General features: G+C 36.4%; 1 protein-coding gene across 1 annotated transcript in view; it reads right to left on the bottom strand.

Moving 5' to 3' along the window:
- Positions 1-20662, bottom strand: part of LOC135077303 (BAI1-associated protein 3) — a 65575-nt gene extending 44913 nt beyond the window's left edge. The window contains exons 1-6 of the mRNA XM_063971835.1: positions 20545-20662; positions 19908-20112; positions 10274-10466; positions 8599-8818; positions 3878-4103; positions 609-787 (exon numbers count right to left, since the gene is read on the bottom strand). Coding sequence (XP_063827905.1) covers positions 609-787; positions 3878-4103; positions 8599-8818; positions 10274-10466; positions 19908-20112; positions 20545-20662 — 1141 coding nt within the window. The remainder of the gene's footprint in view (positions 1-608; positions 788-3877; positions 4104-8598; positions 8819-10273; positions 10467-19907; positions 20113-20544) is intronic.
- Positions 20663-22311: the final 1649 nt, after the last annotated feature.

Below are 22311 nucleotides of genomic sequence, written 5' to 3' on the forward strand. Positions count from 1 at the left end.
GTTGCGAATCAATTAACGAGAAATCATTAAATTCGCAGTTCAACGAGTCCGTATGGTTTTGCCTGCTTCCGACTTTTCACGTTGGATTTCCACGGCAAATGAAATGTTTTCTCTTTATCGTAATTGATTTTGCCCGCTCTGTTCAGGATATATATTACTTATGTGCTATAAAAATTAAATGTTCATTTTTAACGCTGATTTTCGATACTGGGAATCGACAACTTAATTAATATTGGAATAATGAGTTTGTAACTCGCGTGTACATTGAAGTTATATAAGTTCCAGTATAGCTTTGGAAAACAGAGGTTTCGTTATTACAAAAAGCTTTTGGTGTATATTCTGTCTCAAACTACCGTCATAATACAGTTTAGTGCACAAGATGGGTGTCTAACTACACAAAAATATACTAATTCGATGAAATTTACGTTAAGCTCCATTTTATAATCATTTTAGGAGAAAAACAGTCTACGCACCAGATGACCTCATATAGGCTGCAGGAAGTCATTGGATGTGGCCTGCTTTCAACCTACCAATATGGTAAACATGGGGGGAGGCCTACGTTCAGTAGTGGACGTCCTGGCTGAAATCATTATGATTAACAAACTTACCAAGGAAGTCATCCTGGCTGCCCTGGCGGGCGCTCTGGCAGACCTGCTTGAAGAACCGTCCCAGACCGCGGACGCCGCGCACCTCGTTCAAGCGGGACACCGCGTCCAGCACCGAGCTCTCGTCGTCATGGTCCCAGATGTCCAGGTGAAGCACGTCCGACGATATATCGTCGATGTCACTACCACAATAGTATTCAGTAGATATAAGTACACGTGTAATTATTTAAGGCTGGGTTGCATACACCATCTTACTTTAACTTTGACAAACGTCAAAAAACTGCCAGACTCCGTAAAAAAGCACCGGTTATAGTTACGATCAAAGTTAGGAGGTGCAACTCAGCCTAAGTTAGAAATGGGTAACATTGTGTTGCGTAATTGAGAGTTCATTGCGTTGTTAACTTCAATGTGTGACCGGGAAAAATTGAAGGGAAGGTGTTATTACCTAGTAGGTAAGATGTTGAGTTTCCCACAGAATGCAGTGAAGTGTAACAGATTTTTGTATGGTATCGCACGAATCATAATTACTTACTCCATGAATTGTAAAGTTATTTGCCTTTCAAAATTTTACTTTACTGGCCGCGGACTAACTAAATGAAAAGTAAATCAGAAAATAAGTCCAAGAGACACAATTACATAATCATAGCTAAGTTAACTCAATAAGTTACTGAGTACACGCAAGGAATTTTCCTAAGTTATCCATGACTAACACGAGGCGACTAGAAGCACTACTAAAGCGCCCACAAGTGGTTAGTTTCGCCACACACTGCTGTGGCTGACAAAAGTTACGCCAGTACCTACTCGAATGTTGAGTTCAAAACAAACTTCACAAAATATAAATAAAACAGTCCACTTCTTGTAGCTTAGTGCGCGGCAGCACTAATACCAATAACCATAAACCGTGCCGTTGTGGTGAAAGGATTAAATTCGCACAATAGAATTAAATACCGGCCCTGAATTATATCGTGCAATGAAACCTGTCGTGTTTATGTCCGTTCATGTCAATGTGGTACATTATATCAGATTTCACTGTCTATTATCCAGAAGCTTTATAATTACCAACCAGGCATAATGAAAGAGATGATTAAAATGCCAGGGTTTCGTTACGCTTTTTGCTTTCATGTTTTCTTTCCGAGAAGCGAACTGAACCTTTAAATATTTCAGTTAAATTTGTAAAACGTGCAGTCATCTAGAAGGATTATAACACCAACAGTTATAGCATGAATTGCTGTCTTTAAAAACTACCTATAATATAATCTCGCAAACTGAATATTTCTTTCGTTATCTCCGTTATAAATCTTTCACAAAGATTTTAATCTTGACTCTACCTTTTTCTGTCGTTGATAAACAACCTCACTGAGTTTAAATTTCCCATGAGATCCAGAGGACAGATTCCGAGGATATCGTCTTTTTTTACATCTTGGTTACCTACTTGGACGTTAACTATGAAAATTCGTTATCCCGCACTATCAATCTTTATTAAGGTAGAAAGATATTTATTACACTTTCGCGGAAAAAACTCTCGGAAAACATTTTAAATTAAGTAGGTATATCTACAGTCATAAGGCTTAAAGTTAATAATAACAAATACATTTTGATAAAATGTTATTTACGCTAACAAAGTCACGACGTGCCCCTAGCCATTTAATAAGACGAAGTCTATAAAAGAGAATTAACTTGTTGGCACGAAAATAAATATTTACTTGATGGTCGCCTAATAAAGATAAATGTGTATTACATTTCACTTCAATGGTTTTGTTTCTAATAACAAAAGTTAAAAATAAATACCTATTTTATTTATTACTATTTATTCTTTAAAAATCCAAAATTCAAACAAAAAAATTCGTAACTACAGTATTACATGTTAACTGACTAGTGTTGGACTGTACCTGAAAATACTATACAAATACATAATCGTATATCGGACCGGACTGAAAACCGCCTGGTGCGGCTGTCTGGCTTTGGATAGCAGCGGTTCGACAAACAATATGCGAATGTTTTTGATGTAGAGTTCGGCAAACGTGATTTTGTTAGACAAAATTGCAACGCTATTGCTCATAGTCGTACATACTATGCTACGAATAAACGCTACAAACGCTACGAAACCACTCGTAGCAATGTTTAGTAGTTTGTAGTAATGTAGCGTAGAAAAACTTCACCACTAGATGGGCTGTAAGTAAGTAATGTTAATCAAACATTTTTTTTTCAAGTGTTTGGAATTGTATTTAGGTGAAAGATACACGCCTGCGGTGTTGCACAGTTTTTATTATGAACAGCATCTCTAACAGAATCACTTATCCCATCAAAAACAATACTTGTCAAAAAAACCAAGTCTCGCAACTCAGTTGTTCTACGGTAAAAAGTTGTGAGATCCATGTAATACCAAGTCCAGGCCGAAATCTTTAACGTTTTACATAAATTATTGACTTGGCCATCGCACTAAATAATTTAATTTACACGTGTTTTCATGCGATGGCCAAGTCAATATATTTATGTAAAACGTTAAAGATTTCCTGGCCTGGACTTGGTATTACATGGATCTCACAACTTTTTACCGTAGAACAACTGAGTTGCGAGACTTGGTTTTTTTGACAAGTATTGTTTTTGATGGGATCTCATTTCTTTTTGTATTTTGTAGACAGCAGTTATGTATCTAGAAAACTGGACCGAAATTGAAAAATTTTACTCGACTTGGCGGTTGCACTACCGTGCCCCCAAATATCATTTCTTTTTGTATTTTGTAGACAGCAGTTATGTATCTAGAAAACTGGACCGAAATTGAAAAATTTTACTCGACTTGGCGGTTGCACTACCGTGCCCCCAAATATTTTAGTTTTTCCTTGATTCATACACCAAACACTACTTATATTCCAAATTTGAAGCTTCTAGGTCTGCTAGAAGTGCCTTAGAGTTTTGATGATCGGTGAGTCAGTGAGTCAGTGAGTCAGTCAGTGAGTGACAAAATTAAGTAACTTTGACCCGTTATAATTCTTAAACTACTGGTTCAAATTGAATGAAATTTTAAATATACCGTGTCTTTACAATGCCTGCATAGCTAATGAAAATTCAGCCTTCTAGTTTTATCCACAACGAAGTTACAGGCAGTCGAAAATGGCCTGAATTGCTTCGAGAAAAGGATGGTACGGCCGTGCCGCTTTTTGCTCGACTTGGTGGGGGCACTGCCGTGCCCCCAGATAACTCCTTGGAAAATACAATTTTCCGCTCGACTAGCAGTTACACTACAAAGAAATCCTTGAGAAATAGGTACTTACAATTTGAAAGTCTCGTTCCACTTAGGCGAGAGTGTGTGGGGCCTGACGCTGGTCGCGCGGATGTAGCGCGCTGGGAGTCGTCCCAGGCTGTCCCGTTGCTGGCGCCCGTCCCGCCTCTTGAAGCTCAGCCTGAATCCGTGCTTGCGGCCTTCGTCCTCTGAGGCCCGTGGCGATGCTGGTAGGGAAGCTGGCTGGATACCCAGCATGCAATACGGGTCGCTAAAACCTGCGTGACAAAAACATAACTCAATTAATATAGACGTTTTTTTGTTCCTAACTTATCTATTCCACTGCAAATATTCTCTAACTCGTCGAGAACTACATGACTGTATAGTTCAGGGAAGGGTGTAGGTGTAGGGAAATTCGTTCGATCACCAGTTGGGCTAGTGTAAACGTTGCAGAGGTTTAATCAATCTAACTGTCCAAAAAGAAATATTTTTTTACTTTTTTGGGCACGTTCAGCCGTGTCTGTTTGATTGAGCCATGTTAGAAACTTATAGTGGCCCAAAAGTCTTATATCAGTGTTGTTACTCGAACTTTTACGAAACGATACACGCAATTTATTTATTTATTCATATGGCATACCAACAACATATATATTATACTCTTATGATTAACATTTATGAAGATAACATTTCTGATATATATGTCACTTAAGGGTAAGCACAACATTCAGACGGTTTTCTTTTAAATTACATATTATTTAAGAGATTCAAAACGAATACAAAAGCGACTCGCTAAACCAAAAAAAACAACAATAACAAAAAAAAAAAGCGTGCCCTACATCGCAGAACTTAAGTGCTTATGCAATTTATCTTTAAATTTAGGGTGCTATTGATGAAAACAAAATGTAGTGTTCTAAAATCGTGCAATTTAACAATTCAATTAGCAATTCAGATATTTGCACAAACACTAACTGCCTCTTTACAATAGTACCGAATCGTAGCTAAATATTTATAACTATGCAAGAATTTATTATTCATGGCAAAGTCACCATAAGCGTTATGAACTGTGATACGGTGCGTAAATCATGGCCGGCCGGTATTTAAATTCATATGGCAGCATTTATTGCGCACACTCCCAAGAATATCGTCAGTAAAACTCAGCGAGACATGTTTAATTGAAAGCGTCCGACTTAGCAAACTGTGAACTGTCCGAATAAACTTTAACTATAATTCAAAATACCTAAAACTTGTCTATTTGGGTGCTTGCAAACAAGTACATACAGACCACCTCGCACTACTTCTCTCGAAATCTTATGAGGTTTAAATTAAATATACACATTTATTCGTTTTTGATAGTAATGTAACATTATAATATGAAACTGTTATTATAAGATACAATAACATGCTAAACAAAAGTTGAAGTGCAATACCAATTTCCTGCACACATAATTATGTATTCGTGTGTATATGTCACCGTAAAATTGTGAATTCCGTCAGATTATAATCTGACGTAGTTAAATTACAATCTAATCTAACCTAACCCACTGTTAGTTTACAATCTAACGCGTTATATTATAAACTGAGAGAGTTCACAATTTCACGTTGACATATAGGTACATACGACACGCCGCCGCGTGGGCGAAAATCAAATGATTGAAAATCACGCAGAATTCGTCCGTCATTTTCGCTTCCATCAAATGCAATCGGCTACTGGTCCGGTGACCGATCGCACGACCGATCAAGCGGCATGCTGTGTATCTGCAAATCGATTGCTTTCGGCGCTATCTAGGTAATAATGACGACATACATAATTACGGAATTTTCGAATAAGTTATATTGATAGCTTGGAAAATTGCAATGTTATCGATGATGCTATCGATTTGATAATATTGCGAGATTTTAGGCATAAAATTCTGCATCATTGGACTTGAATTCGAGTTTGATGTTAGTTATGTAAAATACATTACACCTACTCGTATAACAAATCAAAGCGGATAAACAGCATTTTTCTCGTCAGGTCATTTAGTCTCCTCTACCCTAACGACCCTCTTTAATGTACCTGAGGTAAATGCAAGTTCATTTACAATAAGACAAAAAAAAATATAGACCCTGTTATCCATTGACTTAAAAGATAATGAACGTCCCGGAATCGAGTCAGCTGTTTGTTTGAAGCCGTGGGCTGTTCGCCCAGTCAAACATGGGGAGGAAATTCGCTAGATGGCCCGAGTTTAGTTTATTCGCTTTGCGTCCGCCGGGAGCGGGCGCCCCGTGCGTTTCTTCGTAATTCAATACGAAAGCGCGCGTGTCTTTCCCCAGCTATGCGCGGGAGACATTCTTTGTAACGCAATTTCATTCTACGTGTAATAAGTGACATATTTAGGAGCCCGCGTCGTAAACACTGGTTAGCGACAGTTATTACGTCCACATCTTTTTTCTTGGAAGATAAAGCTAAATAAATATTTCACAGCAAGGTTCAGTGAGTAGGAATTTTCCCTTCGTGAGAGTCTGATGCACTCAAAGCTGTGGTTACAGGGTCGAATCTCGTTGGTATTATGCATTCAGATATTTACGTTTATCTTAAGTAGGAAGCAGGTAAATTATACGTTATGAGTCCCCAAAAGTCCTGCTAAGATTGAGTGATTGAGTTAGTTGGTGATTATTGAATGACATTAAAACACTGTAAAGTTACATTAAAATCCGTCAAGTAGATTTGTGTGAAGGATTAGTAAACGTCCATCCATTAGGTGTTTTAAGTTAAAGACTTTCAAGGATCACTGCTGTGTTCAAGTTGCTTCTGCAGCATTTTGTTTAAAAAGAAAAATCCACAAAAATAACAAGCATTTTTCCGCAATTTAGTAGATAACAGCAGTCAAAGTAAAAGGCCGTTCATTCCTAAAATTTAATCAACATTTTGACGGTGTTATTTCCTTAACCTTTCATAAAGCCTGTTGTTTTGGTATATCATATTGTATATTTTTTTACAATACTGTTACCGTCCCGCAAACGTTGACTTTTTTTCTTTTGAATATAGGAAATAAAATGATATTGCCACGATTACTTGGTTATTTCCCCGTCTTAGAACAGACGTCGCCATGCAAACAAAACAATACATTTCAATTTTGTTTCTTTTGTTTATGCCTTGAAGCTGTTTTGAACTCGTATTTATGAAGACAGAGTGTTTATTGTGAGAGAACTTCAAGTAATGTTTTGGTTAGCGAACATTAATGGCGCAATATTACGCAGTATTTTTAAGTATAGAATAAACTCATTAAATCCCAACATATAAAGAACAAGTACCTACTTATTATAACGCATGAATAACAGATAGGCAAGTATCATAACTCAGTATCATGACTCAGGTAAAAAACTCAGTTGTATTTTTTTTTAATTTGAGGCTTAACCTAGAAACTTCATAATACTTAGTAGATTCTACAGCTTTCTACGTATAGCTTAATCAATATTTAATTTTAATAATACAATTTATATTCATTTCAATTTGATGTCATTGTAACCTCAAAAGAAAGAGTGTACCTAATCCTATGTAACTTGTTTAAATTATTTCAAGTAAGATTTTATGAAAGAATAGATCATCCATTCAGTCATCAGTTTGCGATCTTTATGTAGGACTTGCGCTCTTTATTATTAACTTACAATACGTGACCGAAATCAACAAATACGAACTGTTTTCACACTCTTTAAGAGCGATGAGTAAATTTAACTGAAAGTGACAACCTAAAAATGAGGCCCAATAAATTTTAGTAACGCGAATATTTCGTACGTACAATATACCAGTTCATAAAATATTTATTGGCATTATAAAAGGTTCAGTGTCCAAGTAGCAAAAATATTATGTTACGTAAATTACGTAATGTTATACCGGATAATAATAGTGTAATAGATATGGTCGTACATGTACATATATTAAAATGCATTTCTCATTCCTGTAAAAAAAATATATTCATAAAAAAAACTTGGCGTTGAAACCTTAGTTTTTCTAGTTTTCAACGCCAAGCTGCTCGTTTAATTTATGACTATGAACGGCAAATACGAGTACGCCGCGGCAATTGAGAAATCTGACTGGTTCAAAAAAGTAGTTTAATAAAGGCATTTTCCAAAGTACATAATTATTATTTAGTCGAACCCATAACAACTTGTCTACAACATTAACACCATGATAATAAATTGATTTACACGTTGATATTGTTAAACAAACTAGGCAGCTCGTTATCTCTATATCAAGGATCTCTGCCCTACATAACCGATCAGCCGAACAAGTGTGACGATGCTTACTACTTGCAGGATATTCCTTACTATTTCCGATGATATTGTATAATATACTATTGCACATGTTACATGAATAGATATAGGAGACGATTATCTATTAGAATTTGCTCTAGTAAATTCTACAATATGGTAACATAAATGCAAGCAGCCATTTCATAATGTATGGCCGATAACGGCAAATCAATAAATAAGATAATGTAGAGCAGGTGTTAGCTAGTAAGTATTGTGCTCGATTGTAGGTATATTGATAGGAGCAGAACACCTATTTTGAGCACCCTACCCCACATGGAAGCTCGTTTCTTTACTTAAGTATAGAACTATTTTTAGTAAGAGCTTTTAGAAACACAAAATTATTATTGTCGCAGAGAGCGAGTCTGCGTGTATGCCAGCTAAAAAGTGATTAACTTGACTATGCATAAAATGTAATGAACTTTTCAGAACTATAATAACTACAAATTGTAGCGTGTTTTTGTAAAGAATGTGTATACTTGCCGTTAGCGTCTTTGGCCTCCAGTCCATCTGCTTCCAGCACCGAGCAGCCCAGCACAACAGTAGGCGGGCGCTCGCTGCCGGCCGCGCGCATTGCACGCGCGTGCATCTCGGGAGACACGCGGAACGCGCGGCGGGCGTACTCGATCACCTCATCCTTGTATGAAGCGAACTGGCCGCCGGGTGCTGGAGCGCCCACTGCGTTTTCAATGCAGTATAGCACCTAGGAGTTAATAGAAAACAAATTACATTTACATAATTGGAGCATTGGATGCCTACAATATTATTATCTAACTAGTATTTGCCGCAGCTTTAACCACTTTTAGATTTGGCGAACAGATTACATATCGCCTGGGATATTACCGGAATAAAAGTAGCCGTTATCACTCAGTAGCATCTTCAGAATCGAATCAAAGTAAAAAAGCGATCGTTCCAGAATTTTAAGCAAGTTATAATAAAACAAGATTTAGTTTCAAAAACCTCTTATCAGCTTAAGCAGATTATTATCCTTCGAATTTCTGTTATTTCTATTTTGATTTTTAAAGAACATTTTATTTGAGTGATAGGGTTGTCGTTTATGTTATATGACGTTCATGGCTGATTAAGTGGATAGTACAAGCACCCATCGATCCCCAAAATTTTAATGGTATCAATAATTTATGCTAGTCTCATAAAACGGCATTACCGTAGGCGTATTACCTGTAATTCTAAGACGAAAGAAGTACATTATTCAAGACCGGCTCTGCACAAAAAGGCTGACTGGGTGGAATATGTGCTTAGCGAAAGGGCGACTTTGCATGTTCCGAGATCGTTACGTAGACAAGATATTCAATTAGAGTGTCTCTTTTGATGTAGCATGGCAAAGAAATTCAACTAGGCCCTATCCCTTTGCTCCGAGTCATAAGGTCGCATTGGAAAAAGTCTATGTCAATCGTCCATTTGAAATTATTACTTAAGAATGGATGTAGTAGGCAAGGACTTACTTCTTTTATTGTCCTTATATACAAAAACCTCTATTAGAAAATGTATGCATATACGCCTTTATAAAAGCACAATACCTAATCGACAAATCGGAACTGCCAATAAAGCTAATTGAATTGCCGCAAGGATTACAAATTGCTTCGATTTTAATATTTCATAAAATTGCTTCATTTGATTTTACTCGCGTATTATTTTGAAAAGCATTTTATATTGCAATATGAATTGTATTTTTTGCTGTGGGCGGGGATTCGAAACTGCCGAAGGCGTCTGGGTGTTTTGTTTGAAAGCGATATTTTCTTTGTACTCTAATCATGTTGTGATGTTGTTTAACTCTATGTTTATAAAGCATTAATAATAACATTACATATAAATAGTATTTTATAACATATACAGCGGTAAATTTATGTTTTCTTGAATAACAAAAATTTTACGTTTAAATGTAGGTTCAAAAGCTAGGTCTGAAAAACTTCAACCGTACCTATTAATAAAAACACTAAAAGTATGGCTTTTAATTTTTGTGACACTGAGTTGTTTTTCCAGTCCGGAGGCTGGTTTTCATTAGACAGTACAGAACGTTTTTTGAAATGAAAGTTTTACTTCACATTTCCCTGAAATAATTTGAATTTTGTGCATCATCATGAAGGCATCTAGTGAGACTGGGATGTCGTCAATTTACCCCTGCACTTAGTTTACTTACCTCAGTGTAAAGATGTTCATGTTCTTTGTGCGAGAGCTGAGCGGACACGCTGGGGAGCCCCAGGTCATGAGGGGCGGGCGGCGGGCGCTCCGCCCTAGCTTCGGCCAGCCTGAGGGCGGCCAGGCGCCGGTTCTCTTGACGCCACGACAGCGCCGTGAAACTCTCGAAGTAGGACCCATCTGTTTCTTGAACCCTAAATAGAAAATGAAGATGTTATATTTTTTATGTCATTTTCCTCAATGGTGAAGGAGCTTTTATTGAATATTGTTCTGATTGTGTAATCGGTGGCACGTTTTAGTACCGAATATAAGTAGGAAATTCTAAAATATGCTCCATTACTATGACAATTTCTTTTGTATTACGTACTTATGGGTGACTGCGGTTTTATAAAGCTAAAAATGACCATCATATTTCACGAAGGACAGCGGCCTCAGGTATAAAGCACTTAAGTCTAGATTAGATCAGACAAAAAGTAATAATATCTTGAAAGCTTAGCTCAATATAATATGATGGATGATATCATAAAGCCTCATAAAGTCTCTTCGAATCACGCGAAAATATTTCCCGGACCATATTTTTTCAGAACTCCCAAAATATGACAAAGCGTTGTCGTGAAGGGAACAAGAGTAGGCGCAAGAATGCGAGGTAGTAAACATTATATCATACATATCAACAAGTCAACAACAATGGGGACGGGGAACAATACGTGTAGGCATTCCTATTGAAACCTTTCCGACACGGAGTGAACTGTATTATCTATTGGGAGTGATTCGCGTCGGTGACGGGACATTAAGCCGGCACGGCTGGCGTAAGCGGCTGTGCGTGACACTTCCCTTTGCTCCTATAAAACGTCACTTAGTGAATTACGTTACAGCACTAATGGACTTGCTGGTGACAACTATAGAAATGTGAATTCTAAAACCCAGTTATAATTAACGACAAGCAATGTATTCTAAATATGTTTGTGATGAAGCTAACCGAAATCTGACAAAGGTAAAGGGTTTCCAATTAGTTTCAGTAGGGTGTAACTAAGGAGTATAGTTACTAGTTACACCCTGCCTGACGGTTTGTTGGATCTTGCAGATTAATTTTGACCTAGGCTTAAACCCAATAAGGTAAACAGGCTAGTGTTTTAATTACTAATTTAGGTTCACGTGCCAATGATCTAGCAATTAAGTTAAATCATGAAAACTCGAACAACTTCAAAAGGAAATCAACAATTTTTAAAACCGTAAGGTACACCAAATGACTTTAGTAGAGAAACTCTACGTTACAGATATTGTTCTACGTATAGACGCTGATCGATATTAGAAAATAATTTATTGCTATATTTACCTCGATACAATTTTCATAACATTCATGTAATACATACCTGGGTCTATGTTATTTAAAAAGCACTTTTACATTATCTTGTGACAGTGATCGATTGCAAGACTACGACTACGATAAATAAATAGCACTATCGATTTGTTCAGTACGTCTCCTGAATTATATGGTAGAACACTTTATCCAATTAATAATAATTAAGAGCACAATATTGCTAACCAAGAACATTGCTGTCTAACTATAAGCACAGCTATAACACAATTTAAAGACACGGCTATTAACAGTAACTTAAAATAATTGAAATTAAAACTTACCTAATAATTAATATCATGTCACATATTGATCCTGAATTCTAACGGGAAAATGCAAAACGAAAACAAGTGACAATCGAAATTAGTAAAGAAAAAAAATTGTTTACTTTTGAATTTCGATTATTCTTCGAAGTTAAGAGCGTTTACGCCGTTTGGCGCAAAAACAGTACTTTTTCAACCCGTTACAATCATTAACCAGTTACATTACAAATATGTTATAGGCATAAATAATTAGGCAATTTCGTCGTCTAAATAGTTAGTTGAGAAAATATTTCGATTAGTATAGTATTTAAGAATTCTATCAAGATAAGTCCACATCCACTTTAGCGTCAGTTTACAAGCTGAATTTTTTATAAAATATACTGTAAAAACGATATAACAAACATTTATATCCTATAGCATAGGTCCTTAGGCAAATAGTTAATTGAGAAAATTCTTAGATTTAAGCATTTTACAATAAGAAATCACAAATTCAAAGAACGTGAAATACCCAAAAATCAAAGTGATTTTTACACCATTATTCTTCTTTAATTCAACATAAAAATAGCTTAATATAATAAAATAACATCTTCTTTAAAATATTTACTTTGAAACGATAAATACATTGTTATTGTTTTGCTATAAACATTTGAAAACTATTAAAAAACGCCGCGCGCGAATCATTTCCAATGATGCCCCTTGAAACGCCGCGCTTCGCGTAAACGCTCTTAATTGAACAAAGAGTTGAGAGTTGGTTAATAAAAAAAAATGTGATTCCTTCTAAATAATAATGTGTCACAATTAAAATAACCTCTACAAAGTTACTTACCTAATTTACTAATCAAAACATGAACTTTGGATACGCAATGTGAGAAGAAATGGTTTCACATTACTTACTTTCTTCTCGTTGTTTCCCCTGCCGAGCAGTTATTTTTGCACTCCAGTTTTCCCAGAATGGCGTCGTAAGAAATACTGAATAATGCAGATTGGTAAATAAATACTTTAAAGGGTATTCAATTACGTTTAAATGCCGACTTGAGTAAGGTTTCCTTTTCAGTGTCGCTTTATAAATAAAAACATAAGCGTCTTTTCTCTTGAAAAGATCTTAGGTAGGTAGTTAAAATTAAGCTTTTACTTGCCTGTAATTTCTCATTTTTACAAAAGACTCCTCATTAAAATAAATTAATTAATGTTTCTTCCTGGACTTAATGATTTTGCTGTTTAGACATTGGTAAGACGATCGTTTTTTGTTTTATTTTACCTGACGTGAAGGACGCGAACGATCGTTTAGTTATTTACTTTATCAAAACTTTATTGGCGGCCAGTACGTCCAGCCAGTAAATCATATTAAACCTCTTGGTAGGAAAGTTAAGCGGCACGTTTAGCAGTTTTGTTTTACTTACGAATATTAATATTGGTGGATTATTTCATTACATGAATTTCATCTATGCATCCTACTTGAATAACATTATTTACTTGTTGACACTGGTTTTGTGCAAAGATGAAGCCATAATTGAAAAAGAAAATAAACGTGGCTAGTACGTCCAAGGTGCTTAGAAAAAAAAACATAAGTACAGCACGAAGCCATAATAGAAAAAAAAAGTTTTTTTTTACTTTTTACTGACATTACAATACATAACCGTACTGGCCGTTATCACTAAACGCAGCGGCGTGGGCTGCCACGGGGGCGTGATGGATGGACGCGCTGCGAAATAGAACGTAGCCGCTGACTACCTAGCGAAACGCAGGATTGATGAAGTCGCCGAATCGCAACTAAATGTATCAGTGACGTCGATATGACACACGATGTATCATACCCACATTGCTTCTAATGGACGACACGTTTTTTCCAAAGACAGATAGCCTCCAAACGGTCTGTAGTATTATTTGCTTTACTCTGTCCTATTTTATCTGTTGGTCAGCCTGTCTCTGTTAGCGAACCATTATCTTGGGAAAACTGTTGCACACTGTAGTCTCCAAGTCCTACCAATTACGATACGATTAAACTAAAAGTTAACCGTCAGCTAGCGCATATTCTCACATCAAGTATACGATACAACATTAACAAGCCTCGAGGTTTAAAAGTTCGAAATTCACTCAACAAAATGCTATTTAACGAGCCATTCGGCGTAATCGTAAACAAGAATCGAAACGTTGATGTCTCTTCTCATCGAGCGTAGTGTTGTGCGTGTGTTTACGATGTTTAATTTATTGTAAGTAGGTCATCGGGCGACCTGTTGCACGTCCTTGCACGTCCCCCTCCTCCCACCTCCTCGCCACGCATCATGCCTCACCTCACACACTTTTCCTTCCAATGAAAGCTGCGTTATTGCTCTCTTATTCGGGAAACATTGATAAAGCGCGACGGGAAGCCTTTCAGCTACATACTGATGAAAGAAAGTGTCTTAATCAAATGAAACCTCACTGCTCAAGTTTACAGTGTTTCTTCACAATTACTTGGCTCCGTTCTGCGTCTTTCAATTTGTTTAACCGACTTGCGAATATGGACTAATTTAAGACTGGTATTATGATGAAGCAAAATTTTCTCTTGTAATGTAAAACAGTAGGCTGCTCATTATAAAGACAGCCAAAAATAAAATCTAAAAACTGTTAATCTACAGTTAATATCTTAGTTATTACAAACTTACATATTTTTTCGAAGTGAAAAACAAGGAGACAGACAGAAAAGACGCGCAAAATCGACTCACAATGTAAGGTTTTCATATTCAAGTACCATTGAAACCATTAATTCCAAAAATAGCGCTAACCCTTGCCCTTTCAACTGCAGGTAAACCGATAACAATGATTTCCTGTCAATGTAGGAAAATGTAATGTTTATTGAATATCCGCTGCCTATAAATACATAAACTTTATCGGCGGCGTAACAAATTGAATTTCCCTTGTGCAGGATATGGGCTTGTCCTAACCTTAATTGCTCCCATTAGGGATATGAACTGAACAATGAACTGTCTCCGAGGAAGGAATGAACTCATCGACCTTTCACGAGCTTGGTTTGCACGTTAGTGAATGTGTATTTAACATTGACCTTTCATTGAAGGTTTAATAGCAATTTAAATAACTTTTTACAGCGATTAGTAATTCAAGCTACGAACGCTAAAGGGTTTATATTAAAGGTCAAATGGTAATGAAGTTAATGTTGATCATTCATAGAAACCGTCCTTAATTCAATCAATGCTCCTCTAACTGTCCGCTTTCCCGATAACCGTTGTTTTTGCCATAAGGTTACCATATTAGGGATCAAACATGTTGGAAGTGACCTTTGCTATGACGCCTTCCAAGAATTAGGGCCGAGTAAGCTTTTCTTAAAATACACAATACATATTACATTTATATTTACAAACAGTTTCTAAAGATTTCTTGATATAACCTCTATCTACCTAAGGTGCAAGAATGTTGCCTTGAACACATAGTGGAATCTACCTACATGATTTTAAGGTGGTTGCATTTTATACTTATGTTTTAGATATTACATGCTGAAAACAGACATACAGGGTGTTATTAAATTAATGCAACATAGTATTAATATGAAAATGTAAGTCATCGCTACCGAGTCGCGTGATTACAACTGTCTACAGTATTTTTGCGCACGGGTTATGCATAGCTTATTTTTATTGCTTTAATACCTAAAAATAAGAATAACAACAAAAAATTGTTCTGAATTTGCTTTTATGTGTAAAAAATAGGAAAATTCATATCAATGAATGTAAGAAACATGGACATAGAGATGATTTAATTTGTTGCCAATTTTTTTTTTTTACTTTCTTTCTTTAGTTCTTTCTAATTATTAAAATATACCAAACATCCATTTAAGAGTCATTCTCACAAGATAAGTTTTAAAATAGAGTCCAATTATTTATTAAAAATGAAAAGTTCTACTTTACTGTCATGTTCCATAGAAGATTTTTCTCATAAAAACCTAACTCTATCATGCTTTTAGTATACTGGCCTTGGTAACGTCGTCTTTCAAATCCCACTATATTTTAATGAAAGCGTGCCCCTTGTTCTTGCGAATAAGCCCCTATAATTATCTATAAATGTATCCCAATGAGAATGTGACGTGCATCTTTAGAGACATTCTACTATGAAGATGAAAAATTGAAATCGCTATAACTTCTTAAAAAGCAAATATTTTCGATTTGTAATCGCACTCTTTTATATAAATTTGCTTATAATAATCAGAATATAACAAGTAAAACCGATGCGCAAAAAAAAAAATTTTTGTTGACCGGTGTTATTAATAAACGTGTTTATCAAAGCAAGAATTGAGTAATTTCAAATCGGTCAAACTCATATTTCATTCAAAAAGACATTGTTATAAAGGTTCCCTCGAAAATTTGGAATAAAATCATACTCCCATCGAGTGCACTCGATACAAGAGTTTCGAAAATCATATCGACGAATCCACGGCACAAGTACACACTCATCCGTGAAACATCATCCTCCCTTTACCCTTTCCCGTTTTACTTTTTCGGGCTTCAATTCTGCTGAGGGAAAAAATGACATTCAAGCGGTGGAATAAAATAAGAGGCAATAGGCACGGGGTTTAATCAAATTTTCTATTCTGCCAAATGGGACTCCAGACCAGCTGATAAATTGACTCATCTAGACAGAGACGTGCCAAGTAGCACCTGACTCGACTCGATTCAATGCGTATTTAAATCGATTCTTAGTCTGTTGCGTAATATAGTTAATAGGATTTTTATACTAATAAAAATCTACAATTATTAATTATTTTTGACGTAACGTAAATTATTTACCCAGCTAAGTACCGACTAATATTTTAGCCAACCTGCACCTAAATGCAAAATAAGTATAACAGCCAATAATAAACAAAAGTAGAATTCGTGACTCGACAGATAGAGACATAATGTTAAAAATTGTTTTCTTCGTCTTCAGCAAGTATTTTTATAAAATGTCTGGAATAAGTAATTTTATTATTGTTTGCCGTATAAGTTAACTTGATTTGACGTTTTTTACAAGTTCCACTTAACAAAAATAGCGCCTCTATTTTCCCGACGACTTTACTTACTGGCACTGATTACCAAAATTAAATACTGACTGCTCCGAAGCCCAAGTTAATATTGTTGAATAATTTTTGCTATTTTTGTACTTGGCTTGATTGCCTTTCTTTCACATTTATTACTTTTTAATAAAAGTACCTAACTAAGTAGGTACTTAGATATGGTACTGAAACGTAACATTTTCGTTTCGTCTCTATTACATCGTTTTACTTTGAGGTGGATTTTCTTGCAAATCCGCGATGACTCCATCTATATTTAATTATATTATTAATAAAAACTCATTTACTGCCAGGATTTCAAATCTGTCGGACGTCTACTATGGATATTTGTTACTCGATCACGCTGAAAAGGCTGATCCGAAATAAATGAGAAACCCGAAGCCCAGGGGATTATCTCGTCGCAAAACTAGTTAATTAAATACACAAATGACGGTATAAATACTTAAACACACATGGTTTAATTAAAATTAAGTAACTTTTAAATTTTGTTTAGAATTATTTCGTATTATCTGTGTGTAACTAACTAATTAATTACGGGATAAGCCGTTATAGATTAAGCCAATAAACACATAAAAATTCATTGTATTTGTGTACACATTATAATTATTGGAATATTTTAAGGATTATATTCGTTAACTTTCTGTCGTCCTGGTAATCTCAAAATCTTAGTAGGAATATTACAGATGGCATATTATAGTGCTAATTATAGTACCTACATATTAAAGTGGTAGACGTGTCAGAATATTACATTTCGTTATTCTAATTGTCATAGTCGTAACACTTCTAATCAATCATTCAGGACAGCGCCGATAAACATGAGCCTGTTCGAACGTGAGCATACTATTGATTAATATCTCGAACCGTACAACATGCCTGCTAGTACATATGTTGGATAATGTATGTATCGTGTGGGAACTTGGGCACCAATCATGCGAAACTCTAATGAGCACTTACCGAAATGGTCTGTGTTTACTATTACGTAACGTTTAGTTACAAATAACGTCAATATCGTTCAGTTTGTACTGACATTTCCACAAGTCAAGGGCAAAGCTCTTTTGGGAACTTGGTAGTTGTTACATTTACATGTTCAACAAAAGTGAATGAAAGTTTACTATACATTTCAGCGTCTGGCAGTGACGTGATAGTGAATATTGTGCGCTCAGATTCTTATTCGAGTGTTCCAGGCTCATCGCTATTCGCGACATGGCGCGTTTCGGCGCGAGCTGCCGCTAATTTGCAATTCCCTTCCGAGGAAACACGTTAATATCCTTCGAGAGGCTGTGATTTCCCCGATATCATTATTTGTCTTGCTGGTCTTTGTTGTGGCGATAGGGTTCAGAATTCCAAAGTAAAAGTAAACCGTTCCCTCATTCACCCGACACGCCGGGCCAACAGGGAAAGTGTGTGTGATCACTGAATATTAAATGAAACTGTAAATTCTCAATGAAGCGGTTGATTTTTCGTGTATATCTTTATAAAGTATATTTTGTTGCATTTTATGACTGAAAGCCTCTAACAAAAGGTTATTTAGGTATGTTGGTAGAAGTATACGAGTTGCGAACTCGCGTACGGTACGGAGTGTTTACCTCAGTCCCTATTTTTTATGTTGACAAAGAGTTTTCTTTAGTACTTTTCTTATAATAACTACTTACGACTTTCCCTGTAAGAAAAATAAGAAGAACCTACACTCCTTCTAAAATGTTCCATGCAGTGTCTTTATTACGACGATTTTTCGCACGTTTTATTATTTATCTTCAACATTTTTACTCGATAATTTTAGAAAACAAAATATTTCTGTCAGTCTTTCATTTTTAAATTTTACAAGGGACTAAAATCATACAAATAAACTTCGTGCCAAATGCATTTTACATAATCTTTACTTTTATAAATAAGAAAAGCCGTTCACGTTGAGCCGCACGTCACGTAGCACGCCCCCGGGGGCTTGGACACGTGGCCGTCCGAATTACATTTAGCTTGGAATTGTTTTGATGGAGCTGTCGACATCAAGCTGCGAAAGCCACCTCTAGGACACTACAATTGGTTTCCAGCGCGGGATTAGATTTCGGCGTCCATTTCATAGGACGCGAGACATCGCAGGAAACGTAAATTACAATAGTGTCAGTCTCGACCCGGGCGGCAGTTCAATTAACTTGGAATTCAATTAATATAAGTCCAATTATGAAATCCTAAAGTTCTGACGCAGGATGGCTAGTAAGAGAGTGTGGGTTACAATTTAACAATATCTATTTAAATTATTTAAGGCCACTTTCATAACTTCCCTGATAGCTTTTAGGAAATTATCTGAAAGATAAACTACAAGTTAGGTTTCACAAGTCTCGGACAGAGATATCAGACAATCAGCAACCTTTATTTATTACAAAGCCGAAGCCGATAGCTAGACCTATGTCAGATAACTATCTGAAACTTTATTAGGAACCGTTGAAAGGCCTGTGTAACTAGAAGTAATGAGAGCTTCTTTTGTCGTTTAATCGAACGCGATCTAGATTCCATGGTCCAAATAAGGTTATTGACAATTAATTTAGAGCAACAAATTAAGAGAAAAATATATTTCTCTTTCATTTCAGTTTTCAATCACTTTACTAACAGCATTCCTAAAAAAGTTGACCATACTTCAAACATGTAAATAACTTTGCATTGAGTCCAACACAAAATTTTTTCGGTTGGATTTTATTACAAAAGATGCATTGGAAAAGGGATCTTAATAATGTGTATTTTTAGTACCTAGGTACCTAATTTTTTTTCTGTGCAATGAGAACTCACCTAACTGCTTTTTAAACGGCGTAACTTTAATTGTGCTTATGTTAAACCCTGGTTTTCCTTATAATATAAGATTTTAAACTTTCTGTCAAGCCGTGAGTACATAATTTAACTCATTAATAAATGTCGCGTTAAGACCCGTGTCTTTCTATTTTAGTTCCTTATAACAAGTAGTAATAAGAGTTTTGTTTCCACTTACCCTGAATTCACGGAGTTGTCGACCTCAGGCCACGAGAGGCGCCGCTTGCAGAAGGCCATGGTGGGCTTCTCGGGCGGGGCCTGGTGTCGCGGGACCCGCAGCGAGCCGCCCCGGCGCGGCGGCGCGGCCGGCGCGAGGCAGTCCAGCGTGCGCCGCCGCGCGCTCAGCGCTGACGCACCCTCCGTTGGCACCACGCGAGGAAACCCTGGCAAATACATTCATGTTTATCATAAACTATAAGTGGGTAGTTGACAACAATAAGCAATAATTTCAAGATACATCATCATCATCACTTTAGTCACAGGACGTCCACTGGTGAACATAGGCCTCCCCCCAATGATTTCCAAATTGACGTTGGTAGCGGCCTGCATCCAGTGCCTTTTCCTGCTGCTTTTTTGAAGGTGAAACTCTACAGAACCTTGCTGTCCCATCGGCCTCATTCTGCTGGACATAAGCTTTCCAAGGAGCCAGAAGACACTATCTATTTATCCAGCCGCTGCCAGCTGTCTGCTTATAACTTTCATCATAACTACGCCATCTACCTATGTACCTACTTATGTCGAGCAAGTGGTCTCTATTTGACGATTATCTTATACTTATGAATTTAAATAATCTCTATGAATGCTATCAATATTACCTCTCATGGTAGCCGTGGAGGGCTGCGGCTGCTGCGCCTGCGACTCCTCGGCGGAGCGGTGGCGCGCGGGCGGCGCGCGGCGCGGCGACAGCGCCAGCCCCGCCACGCTGTCCGCCATCCCCGCCACATACTGCCCCAGTGACGTCAGGAAACTCATCGCGAACACTCACACTTCGCACATTGGTAAACACACAAACAACAAATTCACACTCGTCCACCTAAAGACAAAACACTCTCACATATCGTACACCACACGACTCAGTTTTTCATTACGGTCGCCGCTCACTGAAACAAAGAGAATGAATTAATTGATGAGGATGTTCTCAGCGTTTAAATTAGCAGTGTTCAATTGTTCTCCATTACTTTCAGAGAGTTCGAACGTACCTACTAATACTTCAACTATGCGAAAGCCTCGAGTAACTTAACCATGACTTGGAAAGAGTTTTCACAATAATTAGTCTCTAGCTCTCTCATGCTAATATTCCCTTCAGAATTTAATCACATGAAAGCGGAGATTTAAGAAAGCTATTTTACCCATTTTATAGGTACTTTTGTATTACACAAATAAGTTATAAAAAACCCTTGTTACAACTATTAGTACAAATTAGGTAACTAGGTTTAATACTAATAGAAGGAGTTTATTGAGGATTGGTCAGTTAGTAGAAAAAAGGGAATTCCGAAAATTCTTTCACATAAAAAAGGTCAGGTTCGCTCTTACACTGTTGAATAATGTCAGTAAGTTAATCCCCACTATGCGAAGTCATTTCAAGTCATATTTCTTAGAGAAAGTGACATCTACACACATTTATGTTTTCACATTTTAGAGACATAGTAGTCTACGTATACTTACGTACTGGCGCTAAGTACAGTAGAGACTTAGGTACTTATGTCTTAGACTTATGTACATTAGTCTACGTATATTTTATGTTATCTTGGACATAATTTTTAAATCAACCAATGCAGGGTCTGAAAATAAACGTGGTTATCAAATTTCAAGCTGAATCTGAGTATCTTAAACTCGATAAAAATCGTAAAACATGCCTAAAAAATCTCATCCTACGTTCAACGCGAAATTTGATATAAAGTCAAGAATGTGGCTATTAAAAAATTAAGGACCGGAGTCGGAATGGCCGCAATATTTCTTAAGAGTCCGAACAATAAACATTTTATGGTTGTGAAGCTTTTTTAAATCATTCTTTACCAGAAATATGTGGAGGTTAGAGACTCAGAAGTTTAAGTTTCAAAGGAATTTCTTTTATAAAAAAAATAATTACTACGATATACCTACTACGTTTGAAAGTCAGAAAATAACTCTAATATCTAAAGCAATAACTCCACGTACCTACATTAGTAGGCTTAATAAGTAAGTATGTTTTTTTCTCAAGATCCTGTTCGCATTAATTTCAGTTTGTCTCGAAAGTAAGCTTCCAATTCTATAAAATCACACAAGATACGAGGCGTCTACATAGATTACTACGTATCTGGCGTTATCATGAAATAAAATTTTGATAAACTAGCACATTACATATTTACATATAAAAACAATACCCTTTATTCGTTCCATTAGATCATCCATCAGCCCGCCTACACCAAATGTTAAACGGCCATTTAAACTAATACTTGTGTATTTAACCTGCGCTAAAGCAAAATAAGTACAAATTGATGTTCAACAGTTTTGTTATCCACCCACGTTACACCAAAACAATGTGAGCTACACTTTTCGACATGTTTCATGATGTGGGTTTGCGTTAAACTGTAATAATGTAT

This window comes from Ostrinia nubilalis, chromosome 13 (genome assembly GCF_963855985.1).
Source record: "Ostrinia nubilalis chromosome 13, ilOstNubi1.1, whole genome shotgun sequence".
Lineage (NCBI taxonomy): Eukaryota > Metazoa > Arthropoda > Insecta > Lepidoptera > Crambidae > Ostrinia > Ostrinia nubilalis.